Source organism: Vanrija pseudolonga, chromosome 2, assembly GCF_020906515.1.
Source record: "Vanrija pseudolonga chromosome 2, complete sequence".
Taxonomy (NCBI): domain Eukaryota; kingdom Fungi; phylum Basidiomycota; class Tremellomycetes; order Trichosporonales; family Trichosporonaceae; genus Vanrija; species Vanrija pseudolonga.
Genome location: NC_085850.1, coordinates 1,449,376 through 1,476,233, shown reverse-complemented (window position 1 = coordinate 1,476,233; position 26,858 = coordinate 1,449,376). Strand labels below are relative to the sequence as shown.

General features: G+C 61.1%; 8 protein-coding genes across 8 annotated transcripts; 5 read left to right on the top strand and 3 right to left on the bottom strand.

Moving 5' to 3' along the window:
* The first annotated feature begins 1,930 nt into the window (after nucleotides 1-1,930).
* Nucleotides 1,931-4,673, top strand: SPCC1494.08c (putative protein). The gene is made up of 2 exons (XM_062768846.1): nucleotides 1,931-3,724; nucleotides 3,764-4,673. Exons 1-2 carry the CDS (start codon nucleotides 2,230-2,232, stop codon nucleotides 4,564-4,566), a joined length of 2,298 nt encoding a protein of 765 aa, XP_062624830.1. The 5' UTR covers nucleotides 1,931-2,229; the 3' UTR covers nucleotides 4,567-4,673.
* Nucleotides 4,674-8,301: 3,628 nt separating this feature from the next.
* LOC62_02G002335 (uncharacterized protein) lies at nucleotides 8,302-9,660 on the bottom strand (the record flags this gene model as incomplete). The annotated part of the gene is made up of 3 exons (XM_062768845.1): nucleotides 8,302-8,910; nucleotides 8,987-9,367; nucleotides 9,532-9,660. 3 exons carry the CDS (start codon nucleotides 9,658-9,660, stop codon nucleotides 8,302-8,304), a joined length of 1,119 nt encoding a protein of 372 aa, XP_062624829.1.
* A 5,579-nt stretch (nucleotides 9,661-15,239) lies between these two features.
* Nucleotides 15,240-17,353, top strand: LOC62_02G002334 (uncharacterized protein). Its single transcript, XM_062768844.1, has 2 exons — nucleotides 15,240-15,534; nucleotides 15,580-17,353. The coding sequence occupies exons 1-2, from the start codon at nucleotides 15,394-15,396 to the stop codon at nucleotides 17,293-17,295; spliced, it is 1,857 nt and encodes a 618-aa protein (XP_062624828.1). The 5' UTR covers nucleotides 15,240-15,393; the 3' UTR covers nucleotides 17,296-17,353.
* A 76-nt stretch (nucleotides 17,354-17,429) lies between these two features.
* Nucleotides 17,430-18,839, bottom strand: agaB34_0 (Beta-agarase AgaB34). Its single transcript, XM_062768843.1, has 2 exons — nucleotides 18,380-18,839; nucleotides 17,430-18,266 (listed from the first exon to the last, which is right to left on the bottom strand). Exons 1-2 carry the CDS (start codon nucleotides 18,437-18,439, stop codon nucleotides 17,721-17,723), a joined length of 606 nt encoding a protein of 201 aa, XP_062624827.1. The 5' UTR covers nucleotides 18,440-18,839; the 3' UTR covers nucleotides 17,430-17,720.
* A 1,966-nt stretch (nucleotides 18,840-20,805) lies between these two features.
* LOC62_02G002332 (uncharacterized protein) lies at nucleotides 20,806-22,253 on the top strand (the record flags this gene model as incomplete). The annotated part of the gene is made up of 8 exons (XM_062768842.1): nucleotides 20,806-21,003; nucleotides 21,053-21,170; nucleotides 21,208-21,317; nucleotides 21,363-21,420; nucleotides 21,457-21,559; nucleotides 21,601-21,783; nucleotides 22,068-22,167; nucleotides 22,209-22,253. 8 exons carry the CDS (start codon nucleotides 20,806-20,808, stop codon nucleotides 22,251-22,253), a joined length of 915 nt encoding a protein of 304 aa, XP_062624826.1.
* A 423-nt stretch (nucleotides 22,254-22,676) lies between these two features.
* On the bottom strand, nucleotides 22,677-24,467 carry lsm3 (putative U6 snRNA-associated Sm-like protein LSm3). The gene is made up of 6 exons (XM_062768840.1): nucleotides 24,365-24,467; nucleotides 24,259-24,310; nucleotides 24,068-24,163; nucleotides 23,976-24,029; nucleotides 23,332-23,941; nucleotides 22,677-23,284 (listed from the first exon to the last, which is right to left on the bottom strand). The coding sequence occupies exons 1-5, from the start codon at nucleotides 24,427-24,429 to the stop codon at nucleotides 23,924-23,926; spliced, it is 285 nt and encodes a 94-aa protein (XP_062624824.1). The 5' UTR covers nucleotides 24,430-24,467; the 3' UTR covers nucleotides 22,677-23,284; nucleotides 23,332-23,923.
* Nucleotides 22,845-23,759, top strand: LOC62_02G002331 (uncharacterized protein; the record flags this gene model as incomplete). Its single annotated transcript, XM_062768841.1, has 2 exons — nucleotides 22,845-23,284; nucleotides 23,333-23,759. 2 exons carry the CDS (start codon nucleotides 22,845-22,847, stop codon nucleotides 23,757-23,759), a joined length of 867 nt encoding a protein of 288 aa, XP_062624825.1.
* A 183-nt stretch (nucleotides 24,468-24,650) lies between the features above and the next one.
* taf7 (Transcription initiation factor TFIID subunit 7) lies at nucleotides 24,651-26,858 on the top strand (the record flags this gene model as incomplete). Its single annotated transcript, XM_062768839.1, has 3 exons — nucleotides 24,651-25,182; nucleotides 25,217-25,567; nucleotides 25,606-26,858. 3 exons carry the CDS (start codon nucleotides 24,651-24,653, stop codon nucleotides 26,856-26,858), a joined length of 2,136 nt encoding a protein of 711 aa, XP_062624823.1.

The following is a 26,858-nucleotide window of genomic DNA, read 5'->3' as shown; positions in this document are numbered from 1 at the left end:
CCCCCCAGCAGGGTGGTAGGCAGCAAGTTGAGGTGGCGCGGCTCACACCCTCCGCCTCGCCATTCAAGGCTTGGGAGCGGCCCTCAACCCCGCCCCGCGCCGCAGCGGACTGACCACCGACCGACGCTGCTACCTCGGCGTCACGGCTGGTGGACACTGTTCCGCCCATAGCGTTGACCCGTGCCAGTCGCCGGGATGGCGTCTGCCGACTGCCTGACTGACTGACAGACTGACCTTGCCCATCACCGACCGAGCTTGTAGTTGTCAGCCGCCACGACAGTTGGTGGCCGGCTGCCTCTGCCCCAATTGCGACCTGTCGCTGCTTTGCACAATGTTGCACCTTGCTCGCTTGTTCACTCCATCCACATGACATGACATGCCCACCAGCGGCTACATACCCGCGACGAGATCTGCGCGTGAGACCCCTCGCGGCATGCATCCCCACGCTTTACGAACACGAAACGTTGCATTGGGGTGCGGCAGCGTGCTCGCTCGTCACGTCGCCTGCCGTTTTATAGTCAGACTAGCCAGATACGATGGAATGTGGAGCAATGTTCCCAGGTCTGGGCGGTTCACGTCAGTTCCTGAACGCGAACGAGGGCAGCGGGCAGCTTGTTGGGTGGAGCTGCGGCGCGGAGCGAGAGAGTGGAGAGCGGCGCGGCTGTGTTGTCTCGGCGCCGCAGCTGCGCATAAATGCGATGCAACCGTGCCCGCCGCAGTGCAGGCTATCGGGCATCAATCACGACACCGTCTCCGAGTATCCACAACCCCACCAGTGCATCCAAGTCTGCATTCCGCGCCGCCCCAATGAACCCCACAACGGCTGATAACTGGAAATAGAGCTGGCAACTTGTATTGTTCGTGCATGATGGGGGAGTGTGCCTGGAGTGTCGCCAGCATGTACGTTTATTCCCGTTATGCGGCATGGGGCAATATCGTATACATGACTGCGAGCGTGTCGGGCATCCAAGCCCAATATGCCAAATGAACCACCAGGGACAGTGAGCGGCAGGGTGGCCGACCGACCACGGGGCAGGCGCGGCGGGCAGCTGAACGGCACGCCCGCAGGTCTGGCTCTCAGGGGCACAACACCTGCCAGTGGCCACGCTCGCCCATTTTGGTTGGGCCGCCGGGGAGGGCAGCCGGGGTGGGGGGACGTCACCACCGAGGCGGGCGGGGGCTGGGTGCTGCAGCATGCATACAACGAGGACAAGATCGAGGTCGTCTGCAAGCATACAAACGCCTTGAATCACTACAAGTATCAACATCCTCTCGGCACAGACAAAGCCTGGACGCCTCTTGTCTGTCTAGTGTCATCTTGGGTCGCCGCTAGTGGTCATTGTATGCCGCACCGCGTCTCGACGCGACGATTCAAAAGTTTCCACTCTTGGTGACCGACGGCGCGATACCCGGCGGGCCACGACGTCAATCTCCTCCTCGTCGTCTGCTCCGCTGCCCCCCATCGACACTCGCATTCCCATCCTCACATCTACTTCCCTCGTCTCTCTCTCTGTCAGCAACTACCCCGCCATCATCATCTACAACTACGGGTCCTTTGTGGATCAGTCGAGTGTCTATTATCAGCGTTATCCCTCCCGACTTGGCTGTTGCCGACACGTGGACGCGACGACAACAAGGGTTGCATCTCTCGGCGCGGCGCACGACCCCCCCGGTGCTTTCGTCGTCTCTCTCGCCGCTGGCCCCGACAACGATCACGGCCCACACGCCTCTCTTGACGCCTCCACCCGCAGAGTGCTCCACCCCCCCTCACCCACCCCCGCCTTCCCTCTCACCGACGCCGCCAGCCTCGTTGCGACATTGACCACGCACAAAGGTGATGGCGCTGATCACTTAGCCGCCTCGCCTCCTTTCGAAACGGCCATCAATCCCCAAGACTTTGTCCTCCCCAACGCTCCCAACGACGGTGACGACAACGACGACGACGACGACGACAACAACCGCGACAATCTGTCCACTCGAGACACGCTCACTTTTATCGTCGTCACACGGCCGCACCCCACGACCACGACGCCTTGTCAAGCCATCATCACTTAGTACATTCATTCCTCAACCACCCCGACGCCACGGCACCGTCCTCGTCCTACCCCCTCCATCCCCTCCCCCACCAGCAGCAGCAAGGATCTCGATATATCTCCCCAGCCTAGCCGTTTCAATCGCTGTCCCTTGTTCCCCTCGCCGACCCAGTGTCGAGCGCACACCTGACCAACCATGGCTCGGTCAAAGCAGGCGTCATCGTCGACGCTCGACGTCCCCGGCTCTTCGACCAACTTTGACTCGAGCACAGGTTCAACTCCAGCCCCATCAATACGAAGCAGAACGGCGACGCCGACAATGCGCAGCGCGTCGACGACAACGAACCGCGTTGTTTCCACAGCCTCGACAGTGGGCGGCAAGTCGAGCTCAACCACAACCGCCGATGACTCGCACTCGCACTCAAAGTTTGGCAACAAGCTTCGCAAGATGTTTGAACACCCCAAGCATGCCACCTTCCAGGTCAACATCACCATTCACGAGCTTAGCAATATTCCCCAGCTCGAGGGCGAGTTTGCAGTGCGGTGGAAGTTCCGTGGTCACCGTCCACGCCATGCCGATCAGCTTCTAGCTTCTCCGGTCCGCCGCATACGGCCGCAGAACCGCATATCCCCCAAGCCCAGCATGCCAAACCTTAGAACCTTGCGCCCATCATCGAGCGCCATGTCGCTCCGCTCCGTCTCGACCACCACCACGGGCTCGACTGTGGCTGGGCAGTCAAGAGGAAACGGTAGCGGCACCTTGCTCGCTCCCCACCGCGAGCACACGCTTCCGGCTGCCCTTCCAAGCAAGCGCAAGCAGGAGAAGAAGGGGTCGGACCCTACGCCGCTGAGACAAAGTCTGCGTGCACAATCAGTGGGCGAAATCAAGCCGGGTGGCGACAGCCGGCAGATTGTCGACGAGCCCGAGAGATTAGGCGAGAATGCAGACGAGAACGACGCGGTACCGCTCAGTGCCAGCAGCAGTGGTTCCAACCAGAGCCCGGTGGCTCCGAATACTGCCTCGTCCTTGGCCGAGTCCGACTCGATGCGCGACTCGGCCTCGATCCTGTCCAAGTCCTCCCGCACGCAATCCTTAACGGCTTCCAGACCCTGGGAGTCGAACCCATCAGTGCGTTGGAGCTCCGTCTCAGACTCGTCACAGGCCTTCCCGAGCACGGCCGCGCCGGTAGAGTCTCCTCTGCTGGAGGAAGACGGCGAGCACTTGTCACGCGAACGCAAGGGCATGACGGAGATCACGCCCATCAAGGCCCACTCTGTGACGTGGGAGCAGGAGCTCCAGTATGTGATTCGCCTCCCCGTCGAGACACCAGATGGGTCGCAGGGTCTCCTTACTGCCGAACAAAGCTTTCCGCACCTCGTTGGTGGAGCCAAGAGCGACGCTGGTATCAAGTTTGAGATTTATCAATCGGACAAGAAGACGGACGACTCTACCGGCAGAGACCGCTCTGTCTTTGGCTATGTCGATGTCGACCTCGCCCCATTCGCGGACCTTGGCAAAACCTCTCGTCGGTTCCTCCTCAAGGATAGCAAGACCAACGCGACGTTGCGTGTGACGGTTAACATGCGCTTTATTGGAGGCGACCAGGACTGGGTCGCCCCGTCGTTGATGGATGGACACCTGGTTCGCAGTATCAACGAGCTCCACACCGAAGAGAGTGCCATTGGTGATCGTGAGTTGCAGTCCTTTTGCGATTCTGGCTAACAGGCAGTTCAACTGTACCACCGTCCGTCTATCTCGTCACAGTCGGACACGTCGTCGATATCGGGCCGGCCGTCATTCCGGTCCTCGGCTTCAAACAACAGTGTCACCAAAGTGTACAGCGCTGTGGCGGCACCGAGGAACCGCTACACTTCTGTAGAACAGCACCTCCTCCCAGAGGAGTCTAGGCATCGCCATCGCCTCAATGGTTCTGAGCATTTGTCCGCCAACTCGTCTCTGCACGACCTGCGCGGTACACCCGACATGGCGCAGTATCGACAGAGCAAGGGTGGGGCACTCTTGACAGAGTCGCCTCAGACTTCGCCCAACCTGCGAACTACCCCTCTCCATGTCGATACCAAGGACTACTTTGACCAGCCAGTGCTGCCTGGTGACGCCGTCCCTCGAACCCAACTCTCCGGCTTTGGACCAGCACGTCAAGAGTCGCTGATCTCGCCCGAGCAGGCACCACGGGCCCATCGCCACGCCCACCATGACAGCGGTCGCTACTCGCTTGACGAGAAGAACCACAACATTCTCCCTGAGGTGGTTATTGAACAAGTCTTCAATCCAACAGCGTCGCACGAGTTCACGCCCTTCACCTACGTCAAGGACGAAGACACGTCTGATGACGAGGAGGAGCTCACCGATGAGCTTGATCACGAGCACAACTCGCCGTACGAAGTGGACCTCTCTGAGCACCCAGGCGGCCACGCAAAGATGTGCTGGTCCAAGATCCGCCGTCGTGCCGTCACCCACCTCCCCCACCACCACCATCGCCACCGTGTCACCTCCATGCCGGCGGCACGTTAACTCTTGTATCCACCAGTTCGTCGCCTGTATAGGACTGCTGCAAAGCAGCTTGTCCTGCACTCATTGTTGCATTGTAGATTGATTGCTCCCCTACTAGATGTACTACCATTACTGGTGTTGATCAGAGCACGCTGGATTGCCTCCATGGCCTCTGGTGAAACGATAGTCGGCCAACAGCGCTCAGATGCCGCACAAGGTGAATGCCACTACCCCACCACTGCATGTGGCATCGCCAATGCGCCACTCTGATGCGGTGGTCACTCACCGTTACCCCCAACTGTTTGTTGCCCAGTGACACCCGTGCATTCCGTAGGAACCAAGAAGCATGTGAGCTCCATTGGCATGTGCAGTGGCCAGTGGGCGCTGGCCCTGCACACTTGCCTGCCGTGTGGCTGGAAAAGATTTGGTCGTCAAGGAGGGACAATCGCCGGAACGCTATCAGAGTTGATCTGGGTGGCAGGAGGATTTGTGCGTCGTGGGTTTCGAGTGTGCGTCCGGTGTGCACTGGGAGTGCGCCGTGTGAGCTGCGAACTGCCGCTCTTGCTCGGGGTACAATCGTGTGAGAGGTGGGCAACTCTTGCAAACGAAGATGATACATTGGAGCCAGCCCGCCCGCCTCGGGCCCGCCCCCTCGGCAGTCGGAGTACGAGCCGGGCAGTGACCATATCCACCGGCCTCCCACCCGCCGCCCGACTAGCGTGGTCGTCTGATGATGCGTCAGCGGGCTTCTGCTGTGCCCGAAACGAAACTTGTAACTTGTAACTCGCCGGCGCTGAGCTAGCTAGCAGCCAGCTGAGCAGCTAGGAGCCCGCACCCACCCACCCACAGTCACATCTAAAGTTAACGGGTGTGGAGTCGTGTGCCCGTTCGTGCCGTCTGCGCCATAGGAACGAGTGATGCATGACGGGTCGAGCAGTGCTGGCTGGCGGGCACCAAACTCTACCTTACGACTAACCGGGTGCCTGTGCCGCCACGTTTTGGCCGTCGTGAGCGAGCAAAAGCCTGTTCGACGACGACGAACGGCCATCGAGCTGGCGGCCAGCCAGCCAAAGCCAGCCAAAGCCAAATCGAACATGAAGCAGCAGGCATCAAAATGGACCCAAACCCAGTTTTTGCCGCCAAACGAGGTCGACCCCGAGGCGTGCAGCTAAAGCAGGCAGACGTAACCCCCGCCCAGGACCCAGGTTCAGGTCCGTTCCCAGGTCAGGTCCGACCCATGTCAGTCAGGTCATGTCATCTGCCAGGTCCCAATATTCTCACCACCGCCGTCGCCAGCGCTGCAGCTGCAGCTGCTGCGGTGAGATGAGGCCTGAATTGTTTTGCCCTCGGGTTTCCCGGCAGGGAGAGAAGAGGACACGGAACCTGTGACGTATGTTCCAGTGGAAGGGATGTGGTGCTGCTGCCTGCTGGTGTTGCTGCTGGTGCAAGTCACCCACACCCACGACTAAGGCGGTGGCCACGACGACACAGCGCAGTTAATCAAGCGGGGACGGGGTGTATTGTGTGGGCGAAAAGACGAAACAATACCTAGCTACCCAAGCTGGCAAAGGTGCAGAGGTTTGGGGCCAAACTCTATCTGCTACCTGGGCAACAGAGTCGACTGGAATCGGTCGGAACGTCCAGCCGCTGCGCTTGGGTCGTCGGAGGCTGGTAGTCGCCATCGTCAGCGGACGTCGTCAGGCTCTCAGGTCAAAAATCAATTGATCATGAGCAGTTTGGTGATCTAGCGTGCGTCGTGCGTGGGTTTGTGTTCTTTGGGGCTGGCTGACCGTTCGTGCGCTCTGCTGCTCCATGGCATGACCGCGAGAGACAGGAGTCCTTGGCCCTGCTCCATCCCATCTTTCACCCTGACCAGTGCACGCATGTGTGCGCCGTGTGGCCGCCGCGAGCAGGTTTCTAGCCAGCTGTCCGACCCCATATCGAACCCGGCCGGCTCGGGTGACTTGTTGATGGAGCTGAGCTTGGAGCTTGGAGCTTGGAGCGTGGACGACTGGCGGCGCTGGCTGGTGGGCTGCCGATCCGGACCCACCCCCAGCGCCGCGCCGCCCACTCTTTATGCTGGTCGGTCCAGGCGTCGACGTCGCTTCACATTTGGGTTTGGAACAGGTGGCATTGGGGCATCGTTTCACAGTCTTGTTGGGGCAGTGCACAATGTCCAAGCGTTCCAGTAGCGACCAACGTCAGCACAACGTACAGATGACCCAAGAGCATGTGGCATTCCCTTGGTTTTTCGTCCCACCCATGCCGGCCACAACGCAATCAATGCCCTTACCCGAGGGCAATAGCCTCAGGTATGTGATGATCTGCTGGGCATCTACATGTGTCGGATCACTTCCGGCTGTGATTCCGGGAGGGCGCGGCGCGGAGAGATTGGATTGAGTGATTGATTGATTCGAACAAACTTACATTCGCCGAGGTGGGCCCGGCCTATTGATCACCTTCCATGTGGCGCAGGACGAAAGCGGCCCGAGACACCCATGGCGGCGGCGATGGCGGCGGTGACCATGTCGACAAGACCCACATGCACTAGTGCTGCGCACGGCTCATGCGGTTGTGGGTGCGGGCCGCGACCCAAGCCGCGGTAGTCGACCAGGGTGCGCGTGCATGCCAACTGCCATCCTCGTGATGCCACACCCCACCCACTTGTTCTCGCTAGCGAGGATATATTCGATCGTTTCACGCTCCAAGTTTCGGGCGGTCTGGAGCTCTCAGGTGGGTGGGTGGGTGGGTGGTGGTAGCCCGGGCCTAATGTGAGCCGTTAAGCCCTTCGGCCGCGGCAAAGGCGCAGAACGAGAACAATTGAGCAACCATGCGGTGGATCACGTACGCAAACTCTATCTGCCATTCATGAGATAGAGTGTTTGTTGCTCGCCAAGAGCAAGAAGCCACACCTTGGTGTGCAAGCCATCTTGCCCCGACGCCAACGGCGACAAGGACGATAAATGCATAGCGGCACATGGTCGTGACGCATTGCGGCTCGCTTGCGGGTGCCGAAAAGTATGCTATGGTACAGTTATGTGGCGCGCGGCATGCCGGAGTGCTGCAGCGGGGGGGGGCGGCGGTGACTAGCTCGAAAGAAAGCCAATCGCGCATCTATGCTAGCAGAGCCGACTAGCGCGCGTCTGGGGCAGGCTGAAAAAGCTACTAGCACTGCGGGGTTGGAGACACGAGGCGAGAGAAACGGAACGGGGAGAGAAGGGAGACACACAGAGAGAGAGAGAGAACACAAGAGAGGAAGAGAGAAAAACCCGGTAATAACCCATTGTCCTTTGTGTCGAGTGCAAGAGAGTGATCGGCCGTAGCTTAGGCAGACAGCCGTCCTTGATTACCGCTGCCAAGCACTGAATAACCATGTTCTTGAGTCTAAAGTGTTCGAGTCGGCTGTATTGTTACAGTGGGGGTCGCGATGGAGCTAGTTGTAGCGCGATGACGGGCCCGACGCGGCGCTCCTGTTGAATAGGTTTATAGCTGCGTAAGACGCGACGTCGGCCAAGGCCATTATACCCGTCCATGTCGGGGTAGGCGAGAGAGCGAGAGAGGCGACAAAAGAGCATGAAACAGAGACAAAAGACGGTAGACGCGAGAGCGAAGAAGGAAAGAACAAAACTCTAGTGGTGTGGGCTTGTGCGCCAGCCCTCGGGTTGCGGTTGGCTGAATCCTGCGACGGGGTACGCGGCGTGTTCCGCTGTCGGTCCTTGTGGGATTGCTGGGCTGGCCGTCGTCTGGGGGTTCAGGTCAGGGGTGGGCTCCAACGGGCGCGGGTGGCTGCTGCACCCCAGCGGCTCCAACGGCGCCAGCTCCCGGCGGGGCATAGAGCGTCGCCGTGGCTGGGGCTGTCGGCGTAACCGAACTCACGTCCGGGCCCCAGGTAACGTCGCCGTCCGCACGAGCAACGTAGGCCGTTGGAGCAGCGCCGTGGGTGTACAGGCCGCCGCCAGCTGCGCTCGACGACGCGACGGCCGATCGGGGCAGGTTGTGTGGTGGCGGCGCTGCCGGGTAGCCGACCGACTCGTAACGCACCGGGTAGGGCTGCGTGGGCGTCGACAGAGCATGGGCCCGTGGGTCGGTGGGGAACGGGGCCGAAGTGACGTAGGGGGAAGCCGATGGCGCCTGGTGCCAGTGTGAGCCTTGAGGGTCTTGAGGAAGTGAATGCCAACCGCTACTTACAGACGACGTCGAGAGCATGCGGCTACGCGACGAGCTGGTGCTCGAGGCACGCTGCGGGTGACGCGAGATGCTCTGCTGTCCCCAGCCCTTCTCCTCGCCAACAATGGTGCCAAACTGGTACAGGGGAGGGGGGTACGAGGACGTGCTCGAGGCACTGCCCGACTCGGCGGCGGGGTCCTGCCATGTCAGCTGCCCGCTTTAGCGCGAGTGTCTTGTGCGGCAGTGTATGCAGCCTGCATAGCACACAACTCACTCGAACAAAGTCGCCTGGGTGAGACATGGTGCGGCCGTGAGATGAGGACGGCATACGCGGAGGTGAAACCACGGTGCCGGCAGGGTAGACACCATAGGTTGGGGTGGCGCTCTCGGTCTTGACGTCAGACATGGGCTCCGAGCCCAATGGTACGGGTGGTCGGCCTGATGGATCTGGGTAGGGCCCTCCTGCCCGGAGTGCATAGAGCTGGCGTCGAAGGTCGGCGTTCTCGTCTCGCAGGTATGCATTTTCCTGGGCCATTTGTCCGACGTTCTTGGGCTCGGGCGAGTAGCCGATTCGTCCACCACCGTACGCCGCGTTGCTCAGTTGCCGCCGAGCTTCCTCCAGCTGGGCCTGGAGTACTTGGACAGACTCTTCGAGCTGTGTTGATGTGCGCACGCATTGTTGATATCGAGTATTGATAACGACGACGATGTAAAGAGTGGGGGGGAAGGGCAGGGGTTAGTGTTCCAAACCATGAGGTAAATCTCTCAAGGCACACTCGCTGATGGCGGAGGTGCACTTGCTATCTATCTTTTACTCACCATTTTGAGATGTGCCTTGCGCTTTTCACGATGCCTACGCTGCGCCTTTGCGTTCCGAGAGCGATTGTCGCCATCATCGGGGCCTCCAGGTCCACCGGCGCCGCCTCCCAGTGGTGCGGCCCGTTGCATAGTAGCGAGTAGCGTCACGGTGTAAATGGGGGGTCGAGGGGAGCTCCACAAGGTGGTTGTATATTTATGCGTAGGTACCGTGGTGGAGTCGCTCGTCACAGTGGGGACGTTGCGGCTACCGGGAAGCTGGTGACGGGTATGTATCTCCCTCTCGTCGACGACGGGACGGGAGCGGTCGGTAGTGAAGTGACGAGCTATACGCCACAGTGCCACTGGGACCAAAAAGTTGGGAGCGACCACTTGGCGTGTGCGAGGGGGTCAGGCAGCAGCGGCGCGTGCTGGTGAACGCAAGCACAGCGATAGATGTGGTCTCAAGAGCGCTCGTGTGTGCGGGGGGGTGTGGTGATGGTGGTGGTGGTGGTGGTAGTGGTGGTGTTGACTACGTGCGCGCCTGTTGTATGCAAGGCAAGGTAGCGGCCAGACGCAGGCGACGACGGAATGATGCTGGTCGAGTCTAAGGATGCTCCGGGTTTTGAGCGAGCGGCGGCGATGGACCTGGGAGCAGCCTGTTTGAGAGATCTAGGATTGAGGGCAGATGTGGGTGGGGTGGGGTGGGTTTGACGTCTGACGCTGCTGCTGCCTGATGCCTGGAGCTGTCGGCCTTCCTGACGAGGGAAGCAGAGAGCAAGGGAGGCAGAGCTGCAGCCGGTCCGGGGGATGCGGCCAAGCAGGAGGGGGCAAGGCAAGGCGGCAGCAGGCAAGAGTATGTAGGCGGCAACAGCCAGCCAGCAGCTGAAGCAGCCGCACCACCCACCTGGCGAACGACCTCGGGGATTTGACCTGCCGATCGCCCAGGGCGGGAGGCGCGAAGGGGTTAGTTACGGAGACGAACGAGGTTTGGTTGCCCTGCGATGCGGCAGACGGCAAGCCCACAAACGACCACGGATCAGGACCACCTTGGGGAGAGCTGTTTCGACCGTCCCAGGGTTTCTGATGCAGCACGAGGTCAAGAAAAAAAAAAAAGCCAGCAGGCCAGTCTGAAAGGGTATGGCTGTCTAGTTTCGTGAGATTGCGGCCTGTCGGGTTGGGTTTCGAGTTGAGATGTCCTGCTCTGGTGTTTTGAGATTTCACCCAAAACGCATCCCATGGCTTGTCGGATGGGACACAAACGAGTCCCAACGGGTCCCGGGACCGTTTCGTTGTTTACACTCTGCGTATGCACAGGCAGCCGGTCAGGCATCAGACAAGACGCTTGCCGCCCCGCGCGGTGGCGGCGACAACGAGGTGAGGAGGTGCAGGATAGCGACCCGTTCCAGACTCTGGGGCTCTCACGACGCTAAGGTAGACGGGAGCGACCGACCTGCACGGGTCGTCAGGGCTGGGTGGACATTTTTCGGTAGAGCAACAGGGGCGGCAAGGAGGGCATGACGCAGCAGTGACATCGGACGCAGCAAGACCCGCAAGACAGACGCATCAGCCGACAGGACGCCAGAGGCAGACCATCAGCACGTTTGGGTTTCGCCGACGCACTCGGCACAAGCAGCTGCAATAGTAACAAGCAACCGGACAGAGGAACCAGGTCAGGTCCTCGGGGAAAACCCACTGGCTGCTTGGTGTGTCAAGCCACGAGTTTCGTGATCGAACCCGCCGCCGCCATCCAGCGCCGCCGACGACACCTGAGACGAGCGACGTGACAGATACGATACGACAAGATGGGACCCCAGGTTGTTAACGCTGGGTACAAGGTTGTGTAACAAGGTACTATGGCTGCATTGGAGAGGCTTGGTTTGAGGAATGTTCCTTGTTGGAGCCGCCGTGCGCCGCGGCACCGGGGTGGGCGCCAACGGGGACGACCGCACGACACATCTGTAAACTCTAGGAGCACACATGTGGCTCAAGCAGGGAGAAGAGACCATTCGCCTGCATTGCCGACTGGGCAAGCAAGGCAAGGCAGGCAAGCAAGCAGCGAGGAACCACAGAGGCGCACAAGACGAGTGCCGCTGCTTGGTGGCTGGCCATTAGAGGGCGGTAGTGCATGCAGAGCACACGACTGCACGCACCAACAACAGGGCTCAAGCGCCAAACGAGGGATCGTCGAGTGGGAGGATGGGGTGCATGAATCACAGGGACGACTGCGAGAAGAAAAAAAAAACCAGGCCGATGTCTCACGGCATCGTCAGTTGAGACGATCCGCCAAGGCGTGCGTTCATGGCGGCGCCGCCTGGCTCGGATAGGCAGGGAGACGAGCAGCGGCAACAAGACCTTGCCATGACCGAGTAGCACAGTTGAGGCTGGACATTTGGTCGCTCGCCCTGGAGGCAGACCTGTTGCTTCGCCCGCCGAAGCCCCTCCGACAATCTCTTGTCTCGGATGACGACCAGGGCATGGCCGTGTGCACACGCCAGCTGAGGGACGGCGGCCAGGACACACAGCCAAGGTCTGCATCCCCACTGCGCCGACAAGTTCATCCGTCTAGGGCAATGACACACTCGAAACGGTCGGTTAGTAACCCGTCCTAAGGTTTCGTCGTTTGGCCTGGATTTCACTTTGGGTAGCGGCAGCGCTGCATTTGAATAGGGCCGCATGGCAAGGCGGCGAGGAGGCAAGCTAAGGTCTGCGGCGGCGGCGCAACTAGGACTTTACGTGGCGTGGCGCTCTGAGCCTGAGCCCTAAGCCGCCGAGGATGACAACTACAGCCGAGGATTGAATGCATGCCAGCCGAGGGGCGACCGACAGCCGTCTACAGCCTTGCGGGGCCACCTCGCCCGGAGGGTGATCTGCACAGCGCCACCAACAGTACCTCTCTCAACCTCCCTTGTGCGCGCACATCTAACCGAGTGAGTGGAGCGGCAGCCAGCCAGCCGGCGGCGCCGATGAAATGAATGAATTTTCGGTCGTCGCGTGGGGTGGGAAACTAGGAAAGGATAAAATCCCACCTTGACTATTTCCGCGGATACGCTCCAAGAGGGGGAGGGAGGCAGCGGGGGACGGGCGGGCGGGCAAGCCTGGCGGTAACGATGGAGATGAGCGGTGCTCCCGGGTGGTCTAAACCAAGCGCACCACTGTTGCTAGTGGGTGGTCTGACTGGGCAAGCAAGCACTTGCTTCGATGTGCCGCGTCATCAGCTCAGTGCTGCCAGTCTGGGTCGCGCAGGCGGGTTGCTCGCTGGGCGGGGCGGCGGGTGCCGCACACACGGCGTCGGGGACGACCACGAACAGCACGACAGACCTTGGTCTCCCTGACCACTGTGCATATCTTGATCGAACTGGGCATGTAACATGGTACCGAGAACTCTAACATCGATGTAGAAGCCGCTATAGATTAGTGTATCGAGGTTTCGAAACTTACATTACCCGTTACAGACGGGCGGCCGGGACGCGACCCGTCGTCTTGCCTTCTCTCCCAGCTGACCGTGCGTTCCTGCACGCTGCTGTTTCTTCTTTTGCTGTCTCTCGGCGGTGCCGAAGCGGCTTGCCTTGCTGATCGACTACCGCGCGCAGTCGACGAGATGGTGGCAAGCAACAGACGACCCGCCGGGAGACACAAGCTGAGACTCTGCCGCCCACAACTCGTCCCGCTGCGGGCTGCACGCACCATTATTCGGTCTGAAGTCTGATACGTTTTCCCCTAGCGGGATCATTGAAACCTGCAAGAAACGGTCGTGTTTGTCACTTGATCCTTCCTGTTTCGGCACTGGCGTGCTCTCGACATTACGTTGTCACCTACCCCAGGTTGCCGCCCAGCAGCCTCGAGGCCTCTGGCGGCTGCCCTGTCTGCTCTCGGAAAACCCGGAGCGTTCCTTGTCGCCGGCGTCACAATTTGGCCGCGGTCCTGATCCCTTGCTTTTCCAGAAGTTTAGGTCGCCGTGCTTGCCGCACTGTGCCCAGACACGCTGCTGTCAAACTCAACGGGGCAAAACCAAGCGTGGATCTCTGATACCAAGCAACGTGGCAACCTTCTGTACCTGGGCGGTGGCTCTGCCTCATGCCTCCTCTGACTGAAGCAACTGTCCGAAAGCCGCCACATGCCTTCCCCTCGCCGTGGCCGTCGTCGTCAACATCGACGGCCAGTAACAACGGTTGTCCCCTGCATGTCCACCGTCCACCATCAACAAAACTTGCGCACCCACCAGGAACTCGAAACCAAATCGCCCGATCCGCGATTCCCACGGCCAGGAAATGGGCATCGACTTGCGAGCCAAACACGGGCCATGAGATTGCATGGCGGGCTGCAAAGTAGTGTCCAAGAACAGCCACATGATACTCGTTGCCTCGTCGTGCAGCACTGCGAACCGGAGGGCTGGACAGTGGGCATGTGGCTACTGCATCCGACAGGCCCGGCGACCAGCCACCACCTGCGGCAAGGGTGGCGGGCCACAATGGCCGCGACGTATCGGCCGCGCTGGGGTAGGTTCGCAGCTCAGCGCGGAGTTGGTTCGGCCGCTCTGCTGCTGCTGCTGCTGCTTACAGGTCGTCTCGCTCCCCGTTTGGTCGTCCGCTGTCGCCTGATGAACCCGGTTAATACACACTTGTGCCTTGAGGAAAACAATAGGCATCTAGCCAAGCCGCAATGATGGGTATTAGTTACGACGGAACCGATCTGTTGCTGAGCGGATGAGGTGGGAACGGTCGTAATCTTTCCCAATGGACGTGCACGCCTAGCCCGTGCTGCCGTCAAAGATAAACCTGAGGGGTGAACAAACATTGGCTCGGGTGGGGCATCGTGTCCGTCAGTTGGGGTTGAGATAACACTGCAAGAGTGGTATGAAACGAAGATGCGTTCCTTGGCCAGTGTTTGACGTGCGCGCGAGGAGCACGCAGCCGTCAGGGAGCCACACCCAACCTGTGGAACCGCTGCAATCCAGCAACAATCCTTGAAATTTGCCAACCCTCCGCACTTTGCTTGTCCCATCCGATGCGACAATAGGAACGGGGACCCAAAGCTAGCCTTTCGTAGTTGTCGCACCAAAGTTTGGCCAGTTTGGGCCGTCGGTATGGGTTGGTCGGCATGCCATCGTGTTTGGTGTTTGAGCACCCCATCAACAAGAGGTCATGTGATGGACAACCTCTCCAGGCTTGTCGCACGCGACTCTCTCGTGGCCAGCTGGCCATCCATGTGGCTCTGAGTGACTGACCATCGTCAGCAGCATGACGAACTGAGACACGGTCAATGTCGACCTCGCGAGTGCTCACTTCAACCCGCGCCGCGCGTTGGAGGCGGGAAGTCCGACACGCCTCGGCGTTCCCCGTACTGCTGCTCTGCTTATGACTGCCTCGGCTGCCGTCTCCACTTTACCCACTCCACTCCCCAACCCCACTTGGCTTCTGCTCCAACATCAGCTGGCTGACGTGGGGAGTGATCTCCGCGACGATGCACAGCAGCGGAGTTGAAGCATGGCCGATGGGCACTGTGCCTGCTGCCGACGCGTGCATGCTCACCAACAGATGACTAACCGGGACTTCCTGCGCCACCGCGCCGAAGGTCCGACCAGAGTGGACCGGTCATGGTTCATTGCTCTCGCCCTGCCCTCCCCACTCGCCTGCCCCACTGACGCAAGTGCCAAGGCTCTACCATTTTTCGTGCACATAACGATATACCAGTCCACCGTACTGCACTGCACTGCGCACCACACCGCGCCTCCACTTGCAACGTCCACCTGGCTCACAAGTAATAAAATTAATCGTACCACCGACCTTGGAGCGCATCACATCTTGCATCGCATCGCATCGCATCGCATCCATCTGCATCAACGACGACACGACTTCCCTCTATAATCACGCCAGCGCCGCACACATGAGCGGTATCTCTGGCGCCGCCCGCACAAGCCCCGGCCCCAACGCTCCGCGCGTCGCGGTCGTCGGGTCGGGCTTGGCGGGCCTCGCCGCCGCCTACCTCCTCCAGCGGGAGGGCGCACAAGTGTGGCTTATCGAGAAGGTGTGTGGGGTTGCTTGTCTGGCAGGCAGGGGCTGACACGCGCAGGCGCCGCGCCTCGGATTCCATGCATACAGCGTCGAGCTCGACGCGCGGAGAGATAGCTCCGCAACCGAGGTCAACAACGTGTCGCCACTGTCGCCCAGCAAGCCCCGCGCACCCACCATGTCGCCCGCGAAGAGCAAGCGAGCGGCGGCGACCGGCAACTCGGCAGAGACCATCGCCGTCGACGTCCCCATGCGCTCCTTCCAGGGCGGGTACTACCCCCTCCTCATCGCACTGTACCGGCATCTGGGGCTCAGCCTGCAGCCCGAGTCGTACGCGTTCTCCTTCTCATCACTCGTGCCCAGCGCAATCCGCAGCGCGGCGAGCTCACGCGAGACGTACTTCATTCATGCCGGCGCGTCAGGCGTGTCGCTTCCAAACGTACCCTCCGCGGCGTGGTCCTCACCCTCGGCGTTTGCCCGAGCAGCCCTGAGGTTTGCGACCGTCGCCGTGTGCTATTTTGTCCTCCTCGTCATCTCCTTCTTCAACTGGCACGGCGTGCTCGGCCTCCTGCATGGCAAGGGCTCGTACGCAACGTTCCGGGACGTGGTCGACAGCGTGGCCGGCACGCTCGAGCAGCCGGTGCGCTGGCTCCCTCGCACCAGCTTGGGAGATTCATTCAAGTGGTTCGCCGCTGAGATTGTCCTTCCGCTTTTCTCGGCGGTGGGAACCATGACAGACGCCGATGTGTGGAGCACCCCCGCCGTCCACTTGCTCGACTATATCCACGCAGGGGTGTGGACAAGCCACTACACGCTCGGCGCAGGGCGCAGTGCACGCGATGTGGCGCAGCTCCTCTCGGAGCCCGTGAGGAAGCAGGGCGCCGACCACATCCGGCTCGGCACGGCGATCCGTGCGATCCGGTACAGGAAGACCAACGTCGGGCGCGTGCTGGTTCTCTCGCTCGACGGCGGCGACGACCTCGAGGTCGACCGTGTGGTCATCGCCACCCCGGCCAGCGTTGCCCGCTCCCTCCTCGGCACCCTCGAGCCCAGCCTCAAGGTGCAGGGCGAGAAGGCCGAAGCGCGGCGCGTGGCGCGCATGAGGAGCGCGCTCGAGGATGTGACCTACCGCGAGACGATTGTCATCACGCACACGGACAGGGCGTCGGTGCTGCCACATGCCAGCAACGTGCGTGACATCAACCTCTTCCAGGCGGTCGTCGACGGTACCACGACAGGCAGCACCGATTCGACGCCGCTCCTGACACCTACATCGTCCAACTCTGCATCCCCGCCCGCTTCGCCGTGCCCCACGCCCAGCAAGCTGCCATCTCAGCTCGGTGCGACGCCATTCTTCGAACCTGCCCCAGACGCAGTGTACACAATGGCGACGCACCTCGTTCACGCACCGCAGAGTGCAGGCTACCCCCTTGTACTGCAGACGACCAACCCGGTCGTGCCGATCGACCCAGACCAGGTTCTTGGCGTTGCGCGGCTCGAGCGTGCGCTCCCATTGCGAAGCAAGGAGACTCTGGTCGGCTTCCATCCACCCCGCGGGGCCGACCCGGCACCGCTTATCTATCTGGCTGGATCGTATGTGTACCCTGGCATCCCTCTTCTGGAAGGATGCGTCGGCAGCGCCAGACGAGTGGTCGACGATATCTGCGGTCTGGGCAGCTATCCGGCGACCGGCGGTGTAGATTGGGAGACTGGGCGCGGAGGCCTTCTTGGCCGAGTGTGGCGTTGGCGCTTAGTCGGGCGAGGTGGATACAACTAGGGTGGTTTCTTGTTAGCTTGTTTTCTTTGGTGCACATGCAAGTCACGGGGTATCAGAAGTGACGCGCAGTTGCGCAAACGAGTAATATTGCTGTTCGGCGCGCGACGCAATCGCTTCGCCCAGAACATTAGAGTAAGATGTGTGCATAGAACAAGGTCCTGTCCTGACAAGGACCCAAAAAGCAAAGCGTTAACAAGGCCGAGGTGGCGGCGCTGGCGCCCGGCCAGAGTCGTTCCCCGAGGTGTGGAGAGGTTCGTGGTCGCTGGCGCTCACTGTCGCGCGCAGAGACGGGGGAGTAGAGGTGGGCGGTACACATCAAGTGGAGAAAGGATCATGCAAGGTATGGATGGATGGGCTCTGAGATGGGGTGGGCACACTGTCCAGAACGATGCAGGAGGGCGGAGAGGCGGGCAACGCGCGTTCACTTAGTGACGGCGGGCAGCGTCCTTGAAGTGGCGGCGGCGGGCAGTAGGCTCGGGCTCGGGCGCGTCGGCCTCGGCAGCGGCAGCGGCGTACGTCTCGGGGGCGCCGTCAGAGGCCTCGTCGCACTGCTCCTCGTGGACCTCGGTGACGGTCCAGAGCTGGTTGGTGTTGCCGGGGACGCAGCGCCAGAGCTGGACGGGGGTGCCCTCGCAGCCCTCGCCGTCGGTCAGGTCAAGGCAGTAGGGCGAGTTGGTCCACTGGACCGTGTTGTTGGCAGTCGTGCCGTGGAAGTCGAACACCTGGTTCTTGTTGCACGTGTAGCAGCCCCAGAGCTGGGCGGGGGTGCCGTTCTTCTTCTTGCCGTCCTTGACGTCAATGCAGAGGTTGTTGCCCGTGTTCTTGAGCTTGCCCGACTTGGTCGAGTACTTGAACACGACCGAGTCCTCGTCGCACGACTTGACGGTGAGGCCAGCACCGTTCACGTCGCCAGCGGGGGCGAGGCAGAGGTCGGGGAACCCGGCCGGCGAGAGCGTGTAGGTCTTGGCCACCTGCGCGCGGTGTTAGTCACCTTGTTCATGTCTGTGGATGTGTGGATGCGTGGATGCCCCCCCCCCCCGGTTGAAGGGCCATACACGCGCCCACACATCCTCGCGCCACTCACGGCAAGGACCTGGGGGAGGACCGCAATGAGGGCGAGGGTAGCAGCGTTGATGCCGAACATGTTAAAGGAGGTGGCGGAGGGTTATAGAAGGAGCGTAGGGGAGGTCGAGTATAGGCGGTGTAGACGCAAACGAGTGTGGGGTGGTCGATCGTCGCGCGCGCGCGATACGTTGTCGATGGATGTCGAACAGATGTCGGTTGGTGGTTGATGTCGAGAACACGATGAGTACAACGACAAGGAAGGGATCCGTCTTCCCCGTCGTTTGGTGTCGGTTTGTCGCAGTCGCAGCAGTGCACACGCAGTGTGTACAGTTTGGGTAACTGTTCGCCTGCCTGAGGGGGAGGGTTTGCTCGTGATTGAAACGGGGGTGCGGGACGGTTGGGTACCTATTCCTAGCCAAGCCTTTACAACACTGCGCCAAGGGGTTTGTTATGCGGGACAGCGGGTCGGGTGGTGGGAGAGGTTTCGTTCTTTGTCCTCGCCGCTGCCTTGGTTGTCGTCTGCATTTGTGTACAACCCTCCTTTGCAGTCTGCCAGGACGCCAGCTCGGGGATTGTTAGGGCAGCACAAGGTAGAGCGGGTTAGCTGTTCGGGATGAGGCACACGAGCCCGGGCGGAGAGCAAAGGGAGGACGCATGCATGCCCAGCCCAAACGCGTCCATCCTGTCCTTGCCGCGCCACCCCTCGAGGGCCTACCCTCATCTCTTTTTTGCATAATCGAGTCTTGCTAGTCTTGCTTTGACAGTGTGCCTTCGGTGCAGCACCGCGCGACAAACACCCAAGACTCTTGGCTCGACGACGCGCGCATTGCCGCAAGGGGGTGGCGTCCTCGGCCGTGGCGGCGGCGGCACCTTGGGCCAGCAGCGCCAACAGTAGGGCCGACCAGACCCGCAGCCCACCCACGCGTCCTCTGCTCTTGTGCCTCGTCACCCTCGACTTGCTTCGCCGTCAGGATCACTCAGTTACCTTATTCGGCCTAGTAACCCTCAAATCTGCACCAAGGTGAGTGACATGTTGGTCTGGTCACCCTGCTTGCCTCTGGCCGCAGCAGCAGCAGCCTGCTACATGCTGCACCCCCATCCACCGCCGCCACCACTGACCTCACGGCCGAAGCCATGCGTACGCCACGCCGCTCTGGTCGCTTCGTTCGACTTCGGCGCCACACGCCACGGCGACCAGAGCCAAGTGTCTTCGCTCATGAACGAGGCCGCCCCCCCCGAACAAGCCCAACGGCCACCGCCGAGGTGCTAGATCTGCCCCTCAATTTACCATAACCTTGTGCGGCTCGAGCGGCGGCAGAGTGCACCCACGCCAGCCGCATGACCCCACACTTCCCCAATCTCGGCCACTCGCTAGCTCGAGACCCAGGAAACATGTGAACATGGCCATGCAGCTAACAGCTCTCTGGTAACTGCACACCAGGTCCTCCTCGGGCAGGCATGCGTGCATCTACTTCTGCTGCGCCGGCGGCGGCGCTGTGCCGGGCCCCGGCGCTTCCCCGGCCACTGGCAAAGGCACTGTATAAATATATATGTATAGGCTATCTTGCTGTCGTCGCACATGATGATGCTACCGACGTCGGATCCTGCAATCCTCATGTTCCATTGGATCACTTGCCCACACTACTGCTTGTACGCCCCCTGCCGTGCACCCCAGTCTCGGGTTACCCATGCACCTGGTCTGGTTCCTCCTCGCCTAGGCTCGTTCCGGCTGCTCGAAAGAGTCTTACGTGCCGCTGACAACGCCGGGCAAGCCTGTCATCGCTGTGCTCCATTTGGGCCGGGCCAATTGATTGCAGTGGGGATCATCATCTATGACGCTGTGGGGGTGGGGGTGAGCTACTGGCCACTTGGCGATCCGGCGGATCATGACGCAGTGTCGCGCGCAGTTGAGAATGATGGCTGGTGGCTCCACCAAGTTTGTCCAGTGGCAGTTGTATGGTGCCGAGGGCGCCACCACTGGCGCCATGCTCGCTGTTGGCGTACCTCTGGCCAGTGCATCCAGGCATGTGTAGACCTCCTTTGCGATGTTTTCTCCAGTGCACGCCGTTGCTACCTTTTGTTCCTTTGTTCGGTACGTTGATCATTCCTCGCTGCTCTCATTGTGCGCACCCACCGCCCAGTGCCCGGCGACTTACAGCCTCATGCCCCAAAGATCCAAAGCCCGTTGTTTCACTAATCTTAACCCTGCTCACTCGCCATCGCTCACCCTCCCTGTGCCAGCACGTACGCTGTCAGTGCTGTGCGCAGCGTTGTCCGTGTTTGGCCTCCATCCACGAACCTGCGCGCACCGTGCGCAGACAGACGCTCGGGCCACGATAGGATAGGACTCGTGTTGCCACCACGCGACGGCAACGGTTGAACGACACCCACACATCACTCAACTTTGGTCCTTTCTCTTGCTCTTACTATTCAATCACCGGCAGCATGCCTGGCTTCGGATCGTTTGAGTGGCTCTGTGAGCAGCCAGTTCCTCCAACCCAGCTGACGCAGCTACCAGGCAAGCACGCGCCCCTCCCGCAGTGCAACCTCTTCTTTTCACAGCTGTTCAACTACAATCCCGGGTCCCGGGAGCTCTTGACTCTCTTTCCAGCTTCCTCGCCCTTCTTCTCCTACTACAATGTTGTGCGTGCATGTCCTTTGGCATATGCAGTGGTCACCTGACAGATTGCAGACGGCCGCGTCCCGCGCAATCGATCCCAATGTCCTCCTCGCTGTCGACCAAGCGGGTACAGGCATCGGGCAGAACTGCAGCATTCTGCGTGTCCAGCATGGGGGCAGCGGGGACATTGGTGCGCTGGAGGCCTCGGGCGTCACTGACTGTTGCAGGCCTCGTCGTCGTCTCCGGACTCGCTTTCCTCCTGGGCATTTCCCTGGTGATCCATGCTGGCCTGAGGAAGGCGGCAGTTGCGCGTGACGAACACCGCATCCTCCTTGTCGTGAGTACCAAAATAATCCCTGTTGTCACGCTCTAAACTGCCCAGGCCTTCGCCATCTTATCCGCCCTGCAAGCCGTCACGATGTCTTCGATGCTCAAGCAAGGTGCGGTGGGCTGCCGGGGCCGAGCTGACAGACCAGGCTCGACCGCCCTCGTGGTTCTCTCCTCTCTGCACCTTGCGTTGAGTGCAGCGTTTGGGTACATCCTGATTGCGAATGCCCTCGTTGCATGTCAGTTTCTAGAGTAGGTCCTCCGCCCTAGCCAGATCTGGCTAACGGCAACAGAGACGGATCGATCGCATCTCTCACCCCGCTGGGTATATTCGTAACAGCGCTCTTCACCGCCACCCTCTACATATCGCTCTCGACTGGGTTTCACTGGAACTCGGTCTTCTTTGTCACGACCAACAAGCTTGGGGAGCTGAAGAACACGCCATTGTTTGTGTTGACCGTGCTGTGGCCAGTTGTGTGAGTGCGGAATGCCCGCTGATACGAAACTTGCCCTAACGAGTAGTGCGGTGTCCCTCTATACCGCGTTAATGATTTTCGTCCTCGTGGCAAAGTTACACGAGCTTGGTCCGACAGGTTCGTCGAGCGGAACTCCTTGTGTGACAACAGGTTTACGCTAACACGCGCATATAGCCCTTTTCGGCTCCGCTGTGCTTTCTTTCGTCGTGACCCAGATTGTTCTGCTGTTTGCGTCGGAGCGGGTGTGCAATGTACGTCCCCAACATTCCGGCCGAACGGGGCAGCCGACTCACAACACAGGTCTCGGCCCGCAAGGTTGGCGGGTCGATCATCTGGGCGATCGGCAACACACTCTCTCTCGCCCTCATTCACGCCACTTGGGATGTAAGCATTCTGTTGCTGCCGGACCATTACTCACACTGCAGCTCATCACGGAAGACGAGTGGAGCGACACTTTCGACCGTTTCTAGACAAGCTCCTGGACCCCAGAGTCCTGTTGTAGAGGCCATGTCAGCATCAGTAGTAGTGCGGTATGAATATCATGTATCATGTGGTGCGAGCGAACCCAGCGCCAAGTGTCCGAAATCTTTGCCTGTTATTGAGAACCCAGCATTTGGCACAAGTCCTCACACACACACAGCGCAGTCAACATACTCCAATGACGCTCAAGATGGCCACGGAGTCGACCAAACGCCACAAAGACATGGACTGAAGGGAGGCTTTGAGACAAAGTTGGGCATACGCGTGCCTTGTGGATTTGAAACAGGGAACCACTTGGCCCACGCCTATGATGCGCGCCTAACTCTACCTCCCTTCCACCACCACCGAGTCGCCCACCCACCCACTCACCCCACCCCCCACCACCCATCCCATCCACCCATCCAACCCTGTCAAGGAGATGACGCTGTTGACCGCAGCCGCCGACTCTGCCGCCGCCACCGCCGTCTCCCTCGGAACGCCTATATAAAGACAACCGCCGACCATTGACCACAGCCCCATCAACGACGACAACGACAACGACACACCCTATACACCAGATACACACGCACGCCACCACACCCATGCCCCAAGCCGTGCCTCTGCGCGTGCCGGGCCGCAACCGCGGCCGCAACTCCCTGCCGGGCTCGGACGAGATCTCGCACCTATCTCTAGGTGAGGTGCGGGACCGCCTCGCGCGCAACGAGCGCGTGCTCAACACATCCTTGTTCTCGACATCGCCGACGGCGTCGAGCTCGTTCGGCTCTGGCTTCTCACCAACTGCGCCCCGGCAGGTGCCGACATCCGACGCCCCCGACCCTGTGCGCGATCGCCTGCTCGCGGTGCGAGAACAGCTGCTTGCCCGCGAGGCAGAGCTGCTCGCCGACGGCATGAGTGGCATGTCACTTAGTCCGAGCTCGCCATCTCGTCTCGCATCAAGTCCACCAACAAGGAGTGGAAAGGCTCGCGCGCTGGACGCCATCCGACAAGGCGAGCTCAATCTCGCCCCTAATTCCATGGTCTTGTGAGTGGTGGTGGCCCATCGCACCCCGTAGTCTGCTAACGCCACAAGGCCGATGAGCGAGACGCTCGCACTGCAAGAACGCGACTTTGACAATCAGACGGCGGCTCGGTTCGCTCAAGCAATGTCCCTCCACCGGCCAGATTCAGGACGGGGCAAGCAGCGCGGCCACATCGACGACGAGCTCGGGCGCGCACAGCAGGCCGCACGGTATGCGCGTGCCCGGGTTGCCGAGGACGAGGACGACGACTTGTTCGACACGGACGAGGCGTACGCCGCGGCGCAGGTCTACGCTTCTGGGCACGAGGACGCCGGCAACGGTCTCCCGCTGGCCACGGCGCGAGCACGCCGCTCCGAGGGGTACGACGAGGACATGCGCGAGAACAGCGACGAGGACGAGGACGAGTTTGCAGAGGGCAACGACGAGTATGCCGGCGGTGGGGTGGGGAGCTACGGTGCCGGGCCGGACCGCGGATAGGAGGACAGAAGACAGAAAGAGACAGAAGAGGCACGTAGCACGCAGCACACACAACATCACTAGCCATTACCATCCATCAGTTGTCTTGGCCATTGCACCATGCACTATGCACATGTACATGTACATTGAGGGGGTCGAGGGGGTATACAATGCATCGTAGAGTGTTACTGGGTGGGCGAGATCTGGCGTTAGTTGCGAAGAACAACGGCAACTCACGAGGATCACACCGTCGCCACGGACAAAGAGCATCTCGAGGTTACGGCGCTCGACCTGTAGTGTGAGCTTCCCTGGACGAACTGGTAGCTCACCCTTGGCTGCAGTGGCTGCCCGTCGTCGGTCACGTCGACAGTGTGTATTGACTCCTCGACCTGCGAGAGGACGAGGTTCATGTGCGCGTCGTACGCCTGGGGTGTGAGCGGGCGTGGTGCGCATAGCGGCTAGCGCTGCACAACGGATACGCTGAACAGCCCCAGCCAGCCCCAGCATATCATCTACCTACATGCAGAGTGCCGGTCAATGTGCGGTCGCCGCGGAGCTTGATGAACACCTTCCTTGGAACCGTCAGCACCGCCGCGGTGTTACTTCCTCCTTCTCCGCCAACTCACTCGCCGAGCGCCAGCTTGACAATGTCGAGGGGCTCGCTGATAGAGGCGTTGACCGCGTCGTCCATTGTGCTTGTTTAGGGAGGACAAAGAGAGATGGCAAGAGTTGGTGCGTTGAACCCCCACACTGATCATTGATTCAACTGTTCGAACGAACCCTCACTGTTGTCATTGATTTGCTTCCGTTCACGTGGCCACTGCATATATAAACGGCTTGGCCCATCTTGGAGGCGGACGACCAACACACCCCGCATAGCTACAACCACCCAGCAGCGACACCCCGCAGGCCATGTCAGACGGCGCATGGGCCAACACGGACGCCGGGCCGTCATCGAACGCCGCCGAGGTCGCGGGGCAGCAGGCGTTCTCGCTCAACTCGCCTGGAGCCCCGACGGCCGCGGACCCACCAGCCGAAGGCGCGCCGCGCGGACGAGGACGAGGGCGGGGACGAGGGAGAGGCGGAGGCAGGGGGTCGCGCGGGGGGAGGGGATCACGCGGAGGCCGCGGTCGGGGAGGGCCAGGGAGGCAGAGCACGCGCGTCTCGGCACGCCAGATGGCTGCAGCGAGCAGAGGGCCCGCCGTGCTCAAGATCTCGTTCAAAGCTGGCGGCGGCGAGGCGGCCGGCGGACGCCAAACCTCATTCCTCGGCGAGTACGACCGCGAGCTCGATGAGCACCCCGAGGAGCCGCTCGCGTTCGAGGAGCAGTTTATCTTGCGCGTACCCCAGGACGTCGCGGATGGGAGAGGCGACAGAATCGGTCTCCGCGACTTGATAAAGGGCAAAGGCAAGGGGCTGGAGGGAGTCGAGTTCAAGATGCTGGGTAAGTGTGATTGGGGACTACAGCTGACGTCTAGATCCTCGACGAGGCGTGTTCAAGATCAACGACCGGACGTACTCGACCAAGCTCGTCGACCTGCCGAACATGATCGAGGCGCAGAAGACGGTCGATGGGCGGCACCTGTTCAAGGTCGCCGATATCTCCCAGATGCTCATCGTGTCGGATCCCATCAAGGACGAGTCACGGATAACAGAGTCGGCGTTGAACGCCGACGACTACATCTGGCCGCACGGCATCACGCCACCGATGCGGCATGTGAGGAAACGGCGATTCAGGAAGCGCCTGTCGCGGCAGACGATCGAGGTGGTCGAGGAGCAGGTTGAAGAGCTCATCAGGAAGGATGAGGAGGCAGACAGCATGACGTTCGGTCGGTACCCCGGTACGAGGCTGAGGACTAACAGCCAGATCTGATCGACCCACACCCCGACCCCGACATCCCAGACTCGTACTATGTCAACTGGACGGCAAACGATGGCTACGGATGGAACAACAACGACGGGGGGTCCGAGTTTGGCGAGTCGGAGGCGTACGATGACCCCGGGTCGGTCGCGGGGACCGAGGGTTGGTACGACGATGGCGAGGGCGAGTACGGCGAGGAGGGCGAGGAAGGAGACGACTTCGACGGCGAGGGGGCCGAAGGTGGCGACGACTTCGACGAGGACCTGCAGGCCGCGTTGATGGAGAAGATGGACCGGTCGGACGAATCGGGATCCGAGGACGGGCTCGACGCGTCCGACGACGACGACGACCAGGACTCGGAGGACGACGAGGAGACGTCGGAACAGAAGGCCAAGATCAAGCAGTACACTGCCGAGATCAAGCAGCTCGAGCAGCTCATCGAGAAGAAGAGAGCCGGCTTCACGGGCGGCAACCCGATCATCACCAAGCGTTTCGAGGAGACGATCAAGGGCTTGCAGGACGATGTCAACACCAAGGTGGCCGTCCGGCAAGCGCTTCTCGACGAGATCGAGGCGAAGACTGCCGACGCCGGGGCGGCCGCAGGGACCGACGACGCTGCCAAGGCTGCCGCGACGCCGGCCGCAGCCGACGAGGAGCGGGACGACTCGGCCGGCCTGTTCGACGACGACGCAGACGGCGAGGGCGAGTTTGAAGGCCAGACGCCAGCCGCGACCCCCGGCATGGCGATGGCGACCCCGATGCCCGAGGGCGAGTCGCCCGCCGCCGAGTCGGACGAGGACCTGTTCGGCGACGACGACGACGACGGCGACGGCGAGAGTGTCGGTGCGACCCCCGCCGCCACGCCTGGCCTCCCGACCCCGGCAGTGCCCGATGGGGACGCTGACGGCGAGGGCGAGGAGGACGGCGAGGGCGACGGCGAGGGCGACTTTGAGATGGGCGGCGACGAGGATCTCGACGAGATGGACGAGATGGCCTTGTTGCTGCAGGCCGAGCTGGGCGGCGAGCCGGATCCAGGTGACATTGCTGCTGCGGCGGTCAGTGCCACCGAGGCCGGCGCCGACGCGGCGGCGCTCGCGCTCGACGACCTCGCGGCTGCCGGCGCGCTCGAGCCGCTCGAGCCGCCCAGCTCGTACGGCTTCTCTGGCGTCGAGGGCGGTGTGGGCATGAGACGGCTCGCGTCGGGCGTGGTTGCCGCCGACGACTCGTCCGACGACGACGATGATAGTGACGACGACTAG

Coding starts and splice junctions, on each gene's coding strand:
- SPCC1494.08c (XM_062768846.1), top strand. CDS start 2,230: ATGGCTCGGTCAAAGCAGGCGTCATCGTCGACGCTCGACGTCCCCGGC. Junction 3,725..3,763: donor AGAGAGTGCCATTGGTGATC/GTGAGTTGCAGT, acceptor GCTAACAGGCAG/TTCAACTGTACCACCGTCCG.
- LOC62_02G002334 (XM_062768844.1), top strand. CDS start 15,394: ATGAGCGGTATCTCTGGCGCCGCCCGCACAAGCCCCGGCCCCAACGCT. Junction 15,535..15,579: donor AAGTGTGGCTTATCGAGAAG/GTGTGTGGGGTT, acceptor TGACACGCGCAG/GCGCCGCGCCTCGGATTCCA.
- agaB34_0 (XM_062768843.1), bottom strand. CDS start 18,439: ATGTTCGGCATCAACGCTGCTACCCTCGCCCTCATTGCGGTCCTCCCC. Junction 18,267..18,379: donor TCCTCCCCCAGGTCCTTGCC/GTGAGTGGCGCG, acceptor CACCGCGCGCAG/GTGGCCAAGACCTACACGCT.
- lsm3 (XM_062768840.1), bottom strand. CDS start 24,429: ATGGACGACGCGGTCAACGCCTCTATCAGCGAGCCCCTCGACATTGTC. Junction 24,311..24,364: donor GTCAAGCTGGCGCTCGGCGA/GTGAGTTGGCGG, acceptor GACGGTTCCAAG/GAAGGTGTTCATCAAGCTCC. Junction 24,164..24,258: donor CATTGACCGGCACTCTGCAT/GTAGGTAGATGA, acceptor CTCACACCCCAG/GCGTACGACGCGCACATGAA.